This window comes from Acanthisitta chloris, unplaced genomic scaffold, assembly GCF_000695815.1.
Source record: "Acanthisitta chloris isolate BGI_N310 unplaced genomic scaffold, ASM69581v1 scaffold15069, whole genome shotgun sequence".
NCBI classification, from domain to species: Eukaryota; Metazoa; Chordata; class Aves; order Passeriformes; family Acanthisittidae; genus Acanthisitta; species Acanthisitta chloris.
In genome coordinates, this window is record NW_008692118.1 from 24,145 (window position 1) to 34,802 (window position 10,658).

Here is a 10,658-nt window from a genome sequence, read left to right on the forward strand (position 1 = left end):
GGCATGGTGAAGGTGATGATCCATTGATCCAGGTGGGAGCATGCAGGGCCTGAGCAGATCTTTGACAAGACACATCCCAAGGGGTGTTTGAAATGCCTGCAGAGCCTCCTGCTCGCCTAGTCCATCCATGGGCTGTTCCAGTAGCTAATTACAGGCACTGTGAACAAAAAGTGTATCTTATTCCCATAACAAAAGCCCTGGAAAGAACTGGACTAGTAATTATTCAGGAAGGGCAGAAAATGAACTCAGAGAAAGCTGAGCCTGAGGGATGCAGTGGAATGTGATACCCTGCACACTCCCTCCTGCTCAGCCCTTTTATTCACCAGTGCTAAATTAGGATTCTGTGGCTGAACCTGTAAGGCAGCAATTAAGGTTAAACTCAGCATCAGATCAGTTCTGCATTTCCTGCCTTTCCTGTCACACTCAGATGTATTTGTGAAAAGGGATTGATGCATTTTGCTAAGCAAGTTCACTGGCTCAAGGAGCATTAAATACATCCAGCACATCCCAAGGCAGAGGCAGAAGAGACCTTCCTGGTGCAAGGAAGTGCTGAGAGAGAGGGAGAAGGCAACACCAGTGGAGAACAAGAATCTGCAGTGGAATTTGGACAGGTAGAGCCTTACAGACCTGTTGGACACTGTATTTCCCACACCTGATGGATTCCCAGATAGTGCATGAGCTGCTGCTGTGTTCCTACCTCGCCTGCAGCTCCTACTCACAGCATCTCCTTGCAAATGGGATGGCTCCAGGCAGAGAAAAGGCAGAGGCATGCGGATTTCCTGGGTAGCTTTGTGAACAGAGAGCATTTTGCTCTCTGTGATAGGGAATATCTTTTTGCCCTAGTTAGGACTATGCAGGAACAGGAGGGAGGAACGAGGTGAAGGGAGCAATGCCCAGGATGGAAAGGATGAGGATGGAGCTGGAGGGTCAGGTAGGGAGGGGGAAAGAGAAGATGGAGCTCTCCCACGCACACAGAGCAACTCCATGTCACTGGCAGAGATTTGGAGCAGTCCCATGCATGACAGGTGCATCAGCACACTGATAGTGCTGTTGGAAAAAATCCCTTTCCCAGCACTGGAAAGATGAGTGGGAGGTGTTAAAAGGTCTGTGCATCCATATTTCTCACCCACCCACTGAAACAGTGGCTTTTGGTGGCATAGGGGAGGGAAAATTTCCAGTGTGAGGTGGGAAGAGAGGCAATCCAGAGGGAAAACACCTGGTGCTTTAGCATCCCTCTGCCTTCCCCAGCAGCATATCCTGGATACCTTGTGCTGAGAGATGAAGGGTTAAGCTCCAGGCCCTGCTGACTGCCATGTGATGCAGTTGCTGGGGTGATTAGTAAAGATCTGTGCCCTAAGAGGAATCACATGGGCTTCCACAGGGCTCCCTGGATGCAAAGGTGCTCTGCTGTGAATCCCACCTCGTTCCCCTCTTCTCTCCACACCAAGGGGAGCAGCAGGTCCAGGGAGGGGAGTATGCCTTTGCTATCCCAGCCCTACACCCAGGCTCCACATCAAAAGACAGGGAACAAAACAACTACAGAGCATTTAAAAGCTAAATAAATAAACCCTGAGCTGCTCTCAGGCAGTTGGGAGCAGAGGTACAATCAAGTTGTCTATTTATGGCTGCTTCTTTCAAAAGCAGATGCATAACAGGAACTTTGGATGGTCAGGCCCTAAAGAAGGTGACTTGTGATAGCTGAGCCCCGCAGAACCTGACTTCCCCAAATCAAAGGGATTGCCACAGCCCTCTGCTTTATCAGGCGGCTGGAGGAAATCCTGGGTTTCTGCTTTATGGGGTGACTGGTGGAAGTGGAGGAAATCCTGGGGCTTTATCGAACCACAGCAGCCTTCAGTTGACAGGACAGTGTGACAATATGTGTTTGCAAAGCATCTTCCAGCAGGAAGGTCCTCAGAATGTTTTCTTCACAGGGAGAAGATATCTGGGAGATTACCTCAGGGATAGCACGTTGCAGTGTGAGAAAGTTTGGAGGAGTCACTATGGCCAGTTGCTTGAGACATGTAGTTTTGGGGCATATTTGGTGCATTAATCAGATGAATTAAGCACTGTAAGACTGGTGGAATCACCCCAAGAGGAAGATGTGCATGTGTTCTCAGCATAACCTGAAATGCATCAGGTTGATTATTAAGAGCAGCTTTTGCCTCCAAATTTCTCTGTTCCAATCCTCACAGAGACCCTTGGGGTTCACAGCTCATGTGTATTGATCCTTTCTTGTGTTCTGCAGGTGATGTGTCAAACCTGAGCCCTGAGCACTCCTTCGAGGGCACGAAGGTCGGTGTGGGGAACATCGTGTTGGCATTGTACAGTGGCCTCTTTGCCTATGGAGGATGGTGAGATGCAGCCCTCTCTCTTTCTTCAATCCTAAATACTATTGTCCATTCCTCCAAACTGAAGCTCCTCTGTCAGTTGTTTGAGCACCTACAAGCATGAAGGGCTGCCCAATCTGCTGTGAAAACAGGCCAGTTGCAGCTATCATCATGGAATCCCACACTGGTTTGTGTTGGAAGGGACCATAAAGATCATCTAGTTCCACCCTCTACCAAGGGCAGAGACACCTTCCACTAGCCCAGGTTGCTCCAAGCGACATCCAGCCTGGCCTGGAACACTTCCAGGGATGGGGCAGCCACAGCTTCTCTGGGTAACCTGTGCCAGTGCCTCAGCACCCTCACAGGAAGGAATTCCTTCCCAATATCCCACCTACCTCTGCCCTCTGGCAGTGGGAAGCAATTCCTCCTTGCCTCTCCCTTCAGGCCCTTGTCCAAAGTCCCTCTCCAGCTCTCCTGGAGCCCCTTTAGACACTGGAAGGGGCTCTAAGGTCTCCCCAGAGCCTTCTCCAGGCTGAACAGCCCCAGCTCTCCCAGCCTGGCTCCAGAGCAGAGGTCCTTCAGCCCTTGGAGCATCTTTGTGACCTCCTCTGGAGTTGCCCCAACAGTTCCATGTCCTTACACCTGGAGGGGTGGCCTTGTCATACATGGGTTTATCTCTTCACCTGCAATGCCCTGCAGTAGGCTGCAGCAGGGTCTGTTGGATCCACCTGCACCATCCAGGCTTACTCCTTTCAGGTTTAGTGCTGCAGGTCTTGGATGAGACATCAGCTATCCTAGGTTTTCTCACAGGTGTCAGTCTCTGTACTCCTTCTGAAATCCCCATGCAGATGAATTAATCTGAAGGGCTTTACTTATTCCATGGACTGAGCAGAATTAACCTCTGTTCTTTTTAAATAACAGGAATTACTTGAATTTTGTGACAGAAGAGATGATCAATCCCTACAGGTAGGTGTGTGTGTGTCCTGGGGTGACATCTCTGGGAGGAAAACCTGGTTTTCTGGGGAACTCCTGTGTACCAGGGATTGCTGATCAGCACAGAAGCCAAGGTCTTTATCTGGGGAAATACAAAACAAGAGAAATTAATGTCCTTCTTCCGCCCTGGAATCATGGAAAGGGAATAATAATCTCTATAGCAGAAGGGCTGTTGTGTTTATTCCACTTTCCTGTACTGCTAATATCAGTGTTTTTGGAAAGCTCTGCTTCCTTGGCATGACACCTCTGTGAGTTATGGGTGAGGAAGAAGCACTCAGAGCTTTATTACTGCCTTGTATGAACTCCCAGCAGAGTATTTGTGCTGCTGCACACGTGTTTGTCACGTGCTCTTCCCGTCCTGTTGAGCAACAGCTGCTTCCTGCACTCCTCTTGCCTTTTGGGGCTAGTTGGGAGTCTCATGAGCTCAGGGTGGGCCACAGCAAAGCAGGAGAGTACTAAGAAATCACTTTTGCTCATGAGAAGATGCCTCTGAGCCACTGTAATAGGATCACTTGTGCAAGAGCCCATTCCTGGCTGGCCCTAGGAGTGATTCGTGCCTGCTGGGTAGCACAAGGTTTGCTGCACCTATTTCAGTAACTATTTCTCTATTGAGAAATAGTTATTGAAAGGGGCTTTGCACAATTATTTTTGTGTCTGCTGAATGCAGTCATGGTATTTGCCTCTCCTTCCTGTGGCTTTGAGCTCCACTGGACCAATTAGATGTGGCACCAAGCAGAGTTTCCTTTTACAGTTTCCCTTTGCAAATGAAGTTAAACTGTTCAGAAGGGCAAATTTGTACAGACTCACTTAGGCTATGTCTGGGTTCATTTGCTTTTAGTTGCCTCAGCCCAGACAGCTGCACAGAGTTAGGGCCTAAAATCTGCCTGTTGGATCCCTGAGCTTTCCAGCTCCCATAAGAAACTCATCAGCACAAGTGAACTCCTTTACCCAGGAGACAATCCCAAGTGCTGATGCCACTGGGTGTTTTCAATTAACTGTCTTGCAGTGATCTTGGATTCCTGTTCCCAGCCAGAGCCTCTCCATGCAAAAAGTCCCTTTTGCCCTAATCCTTGACTCTCCATCTGCAGCCTCTACGCTGTTCAGAGAATCATGGAGTTGTTTAGGCTGGAAAAGATCTTTAAGACTATCAAGTCCAACCATCAGCACAACATCACCACTAACCATGTCCCCAAGTGACACATCCACATGTGTTTTGAACACTTCCAGGGACAGTGACTCCACCACTGCCCTGGCAGCCTGTTCCCATGTGGGCATCTCCTCCTGTTCCTTGAGAGCTGTGTGGCTGGGGAAACTGGACATGCTGAGGAGACAAAGAAGAGCAGAGTGCTCAAGCAAACTTTGAGGGCAGTGATCCCTGGGATGAGCAGCTCTCTCCTCTGAACTGCTCCATGACAGTTTATGTTTCCTTCCTAGAAACCTGCCCCTGGCTATCATCATCTCCCTGCCTGTAGTCACTCTGGTTTATGTGCTGACTAATTTGGCTTACTTCACGACGCTGTCAACAGAGCAGATGCTGTCATCCGAGGCAGTGGCTGTGGTAAGATATTTACTTCTCCCATATGACTCATCTGGTTTCCAGGACAGGTTAAATCACACATCTGCACATATCTCCTGGTTTGTTCCAGACTGGTATTGGCTGCTTAGATAAAAACTGTGCGGATAAAGAACAACTGTGATGGGAGCAGGAACAGCGTGATACCATGTGGGATTAATCACAGACAGTGAGGGTGGGCAGGCAGTGCTGCTCTTAATGCTTAAACAGGCAAAGTTGCTGCTGGCCTCATGACTTTTCAGTTCCCAGAGCATGATATGGATGGGGAAAGGTCATTCAGGCAACACTGAACTAGATTGTTCTGTCTCTGTATCTTCCTTGTTTTAATTAAGAGAGGAAAATAATACTTGTATTAATTAAAATGCCACTGTGGTCAGAAACCCTGATTGCTTCAGGAGGGTGCAAACTGAGTGTCACCAGGATTGTTCAAGGCTTCCAGGGAAGTCTCCTAGCCTAGGATGAGCTGGTCTGGGTGCTCAGGTACCAGTGCTTCATCCTGTGGGTTGGTAGCAAGCCCCTGCTTCAGCCCACACTGATACAGTGCCAAGTTATTGGAGATGCAGCTCTGCTGCATTGAAGCATGGAATGGTTTGGGTTGGAAGGGACCTTCTCATCTCATCCAATTCCAACCCCCTGCCATGGGTAGGGACACTTTCCACTAACCCAGCTTGCGCCAATCCCCATTCAGCCTGGCCTGGAACACTTCCAAGGATGTCTCTCCAGCTGTGTGCATTGCCTGTGCAAGTCTGGAGATCAGTATAATGCAAAGGCTTGAAATCAATATCATATTGTTGGTATAAAACCTCAGTGGAGCAGCACAGGGTCAGTCTGTGACCAAAAACTGCAACTTCATGTCACTGTGTGTCCCCAGGGCTGTGTCCCAGCTCCTGACTCAGCACTTGGCAGTGGCTACATGCCTAAATCTCCTCACAGTTTCCATTGGTCTTGAAATTCTGGAGAGCTGTTCTGATAAATGTTGTGTCCTGACACTGAGGGGAAGGGTTGGCTGATCTTTTTTTTCAGCAGTTCCATGATATGTGTTTTCAGGAAAGAGGAGCAGCAAATGGCAATATGGAACACTCCATGACAGTTTCAGCACTAAGCTATACCATTTGCTCAGGTTTCTACAAGTATAAAGTCTTTGAAGGTAGCTGTGAGTTCTTTTGGACATTGTGGATGTGAAATGTCTCTTTTTTCTCCCCATTTAGGATTTTGGGAACTACCACCTTGGTGGGATGTCCTGGATCATTCCAGTCTTTGTTGGCCTGTCATGCTTTGGGTCTGTCAATGGATCTCTTTTCACTTCTTCCCGGTAGGTTTGTTGCTCAATTCTGTGGGTTTTGTTTACAAGCTGTGCTTAATGCCTGTTCCTTTGGAGTTGTCCTCCAGAGAGTCGCTGTGGGCAGACACAAAGTCTAAAAGGGTCTGGAGGCCATGTGGGGAATGCAGGGGAAAAAAACGAGTCAGACTTTCAAACCATATCCAGATTAAAGGAAACCCTTCAGTGGTCTTAATCTTCTGTTCCTCAGGCAAAGTCCTGTTGAAGTCAAACCAGAAACAGACACAGGCTCAGGGCTTGGTGATGCTTTAATGAAAAGCAGAAAGTTGTGAAACTTCAGGGCTGAGAATCCCTCGGGGAAGGGGAGAAAGGACAGGGCAGGATGGGGACTGGGATGGTTCCAGCTCTGGCACATCTCCTGGGTTGTTTCAGGTCAAGTCACTCAGTCTCAGGTCAAGCTGTCTCAAGTCATTCAGTTGCTGCCTCTGGAATGAAGGATATGAGTACATCTTTCTGGCATTCTTTGTCCATCTCCAGCCTTCCTTTTAACCCAGGGACTGGCACTTCAGTCTTGTCTCAGCCCTGTCTGGGCTGAGCTTGGGCTGTCCCACTTTTTCTGTGCTGAAGACAAACCCAGCTGGGGCTGCAGGGTGATAACTGCTCTGTGTCCTCCACCTCAGGCTGTTCTTCGTGGGATCCCGAGAGGGACATTTGCCTTCAATCCTGTCCATGATTCACCCCAGGCTTCTCACCCCTGTGCCATCCCTTGTGTTCACGGTAAGAACCTGGGGTGGAGAGCATTGACCTTGTGTTGAGGAATGATTGGGGGTAGGATCCCATCAGAGTGGTTGGAGTGGGGCTACCACCTCCAGTCGCAGCCATTCCTACCTACACCTACAGGAGATGGACCTTTCTTGTCATATCCTCATAGTCCACTTCTGGTTTGAATTCTCCTCATCCCTGGAAGTGTTCCAGGCCAACTTGGATGGGGCTTGGAACAACCTGGGCTAGTGGAAGGTGTCCCTATCCATGGGGATGAGATGATCTTTAAGGTCCTTCCAACTCAAACCACTCCATGATTATGATTCTAAGAAATTGTCCAGTCACCAATTAAAAATACTTTAAATAAGTAAAAATAATCAACATGCTTCTTTCCCTGACAGTTGTTCTTCTAAAATACCTGTGTTTGGTGTTGTAACATACATGTTATATACATATGTACACAAGTAACATACATGTTTTGCCTACTCCCTTTGCTAATGGCTTTTTCCCTGCATGCAGTGCATCATGACCCTGCTCTATGCCTTCTCCGACGACATCTTCTCAGTCATCAACTTCTTCAGCTTCTTCAACTGGCTCTGTGTGGCTCTGGCCATCATTGGCATGATGTGGCTGCGTTACAAGAAGCCAGAGCTGGAGAGGCCCATTAAGGTGAGAACAGTGTGGTGGTAACTGTGTGTGTCCTCCCTGAGGTACTTCTCAGCACCAGGGAAGGCTCAGCAGGTGCAGCTGCTGGTCCTGTGTAGAAGAGGGACTGGATTTGTGCAGGGGAATGATGTGTTGTAGCTAATGGAGGTGTCCCTGCTGCTGGATGGGGGTTGGTGCAGGAGGAGGATGAGCTGCCACGGCCATAGGGACAACAGAGTGAAGGAGGCTCTGGGTGTTAGGACCATGGGATGTTCTGGTGAGGCAGCCCAGGGGAAGCTCTCTATGACTAAACACACTGCCCAGGACAAATCCCAGTGAAACACTCTGTACCACCATGGAATTCACTTAAAATAGTTTTCTACTCTGCCTGCAGAGCTGAGAACTTTGTGCTCTGTGTCCTTGGCCAGCTTGGCAACACTGTGTCCCAGCTGGGAGAAGGCCAAGGATGTGTCAGCCCCCGGTGTGTCTGCCTGCCTTAGAGGCATGTTTCTCACTCATCACCCAGCACACTGGGGGCTCTGCCAGCCAACAGGAGAGCGGCAAACTCACAGACTCACTCACCAATGCCTTCCCAAAGGGACTCTTTGCAGGGAATTTCCTTAGGGTTTTGGGTCTTCTCCTAAAGGCTGAGCTGCTCTTGGTGTGTGTACCCTGCTCAGAGACAGCTATGGAGCTGTCATGGCTTGTGCTATGGCTGCTGCTGAGTTTGATGCTCTTTGTACAGATGGTTTATATAAGGACTCATAGAAGTATGGTATGGGGTCAAAAAAGGTGCTGAGAAAGGCTCATGGCTCCTGGCCATGGTGGAACATGGATTCTTTCCTTCCTTGGGCTGTTCAGCTGGGTAAAATTCCCTGGAAAGCACACCCTGCTCCCCTGACACAGCTCCTAACCTGTTCCTTGGTCCCTGTTCAGGTGAACATCTGCCTGCCCATTTTCTTCATCCTGGCCTGCTTGTTCCTCATTGCTGTTTCCTTCTGGATGACACCAAAGGAATGTGCCATTGGCTTTGCCATCATCTTCAGTGGGATCCCTATTTACTTCTTTGGGGTCTGGTGGCAAAACAAGCCCAAGTGGATTCTCCAAGGCATCTGTGAGTATCACCAGTGAGGAGCAAAGGTGCAGGTTTTGCTCCAAAAAGAGCTTCCCAGTGACTTGCTGCAGCTGGTAGCGTTGGCTCTCCTTCCCATGCTGAAGGTTTCCAAAATCTTGGCTCTGATCCATTTCTTTAATGATAACAAGTTTAGGCTGGTGATCCCTGTGCCTACACAGCACCCAAAATGCACCCTGACTTGCAATAATTGCAGAGTTTGGGATAAATACCATGTTTTGGTTTTTTTTTTCTCTTGGCAAACAGGTGGTGGTTACACAGCAGAGTGGAATTTGCTGAGCACATTGCTCACTTCCACTCCTGGAAAGACGCAAGGTCAAACCTTTGGTCAGCAGAGAATCCCTTCCCAGTGGTGTAGAAAGGGAAGAGGAGGAACTGAGCACAGTTGGCCTCAATTTGACTGCTGAAAATTCACAATTAGTCCCAATCCATGGCTTAGCTAGTGCTAACATTTCTGATCCAGTCACAGCTTTCCTTGGCATCACACTGTGGCAGCAGAGCAGAGGGAGGGAGAGTCCCCTGGATGTGTTCTCAGGAGGTTTATTTTTAAGGTACCTAGTGTAAGGTTTTCCAACAGCTGACACTGCCTCATGGTGTGTTTTGAAGGGATGGAGAGGCTGTGCTTGGCACATGGAACCTGTGCCTGAACAACTGAATCTAGAAAGTTAATCCATGTTGTCCAAGTAACTGAACTCCACCAGCTGCTTCCCAGCTCTCCTCCAAGGGGCTGACCTAGAAAAGCAGACAAGTAGAAGTGCCCAGCCTTAGCTGAGTGTTTCATGAGGAAGAAAAAGGCTTTCAGCACTGCTCAGCACTTGTTATTTCTTTTATTCCCCCTGTCTGTCTCCCCTCTCTCCCACACTCCCTTTTTCATCCTGAGTATTAGGCTCAGTTCCTGGAAAAGCCATTTTTGCAGTGCCTGGGTGGCAAATTACCATATTCATTGTTTTCCTCCACCAAAGGCTTGTAAAGAGAATATAGAAAATATTCTGGGAACAGAAAATTATGATCCTGCAAACATCCAGATAGGAACTTTAGACACGTGTATTGATACATTTCAGATAATTCAATCACCTCCAATGGATCTGAGCCTGACTTGGTGTGTATTTAGCATTAGTCTTACCAGCCAGGAGTATCCTGTGGTCTCCAAACACAGAGTGGAGCAGCAGGGAGCAGAGGTGTGTTTGGATAGCACCAGCACTAATGGGTGGAAAAACAAAGGTGCTTCAGTTTAGCACCTTTTCCTGGGCAATGATGCACCTGGAATGGCTCCTGTGTGCTGCACCTGCAGTAGCTCCTGTGCTCTGCACCTGCCCTGAGCCAGGCAGTGGCCTCTGCCCTGCATGCAGGACACTGAGGTGGGTTTGTCCTTCCAAGAGGCTGTGGGCACACACTGGCTTCAAAATTGGAAGCAAAAGCTTTGGCTTGGATTTTCCATGCCCGTTCCTGACTCAGTTTTGGCTGCTCACAGTTACGGCGTACAAAATTAGTTACCAGATCACCGTTTAATTAGGAACTGGTGTCCAGGAGTCCCAGAGCCTCTCCTGGAGCAGTGCAGCATTGTTGCTGTAGGAGCAGAGCACCCAGTGTTCCATGTTTGAGCTCTGGGCATGAGTAGGGAGTATCCCATGGCTTATTCCAAGCCTTAAATTGTGTTTGGACTCATCTTGCTCAGCCCCGGTGGGGAGGGAAATGGGTCAGCCCTTCTCTTATGAACCTGCACCAAGATTCATGTGTGCTATCCCTGACAATTCCTTTGCTTTCTTCCCCACAGTCTCTGCAACTGTTGTGTGTCAGAAGCTGATGGAAGTGGTTCCTCAGGAATCCTAGGCAGGAAAAGCAGAGACATTCAGCTCGAGGAAACGCACAATATCATTTGAAGATGACATGAGAATCTGATCCCTCACAACCGAATCCCAAGCACTGGAGCATCCTGTCGGAGCTGCT

The 10,658-nt window shown here is 48.8% G+C and overlaps 1 protein-coding gene across 1 annotated transcript in view; it reads left to right on the plus strand.

The window, feature by feature from the left end:
- The window catches only part of SLC7A5 (solute carrier family 7 (amino acid transporter light chain, L system), member 5), a gene marked incomplete at its 5' end in the record, with an annotated part of 34,711 nt that extends 24,136 nt beyond the window's left edge, over window positions 1-10,575 (plus strand). Inside the window, 8 exons of the mRNA XM_009082526.1 lie at window positions 2,246-2,351; window positions 3,249-3,293; window positions 4,755-4,878; window positions 6,102-6,205; window positions 6,853-6,949; window positions 7,454-7,603; window positions 8,516-8,693; window positions 10,486-10,575. Coding sequence (XP_009080774.1) covers window positions 2,246-2,351; window positions 3,249-3,293; window positions 4,755-4,878; window positions 6,102-6,205; window positions 6,853-6,949; window positions 7,454-7,603; window positions 8,516-8,693; window positions 10,486-10,541 — 860 coding nt within the window. The remainder of the gene's footprint in view (window positions 1-2,245; window positions 2,352-3,248; window positions 3,294-4,754; window positions 4,879-6,101; window positions 6,206-6,852; window positions 6,950-7,453; window positions 7,604-8,515; window positions 8,694-10,485) is intronic.
- Between the last annotated feature and the right edge of the window lie 83 nt (window positions 10,576-10,658).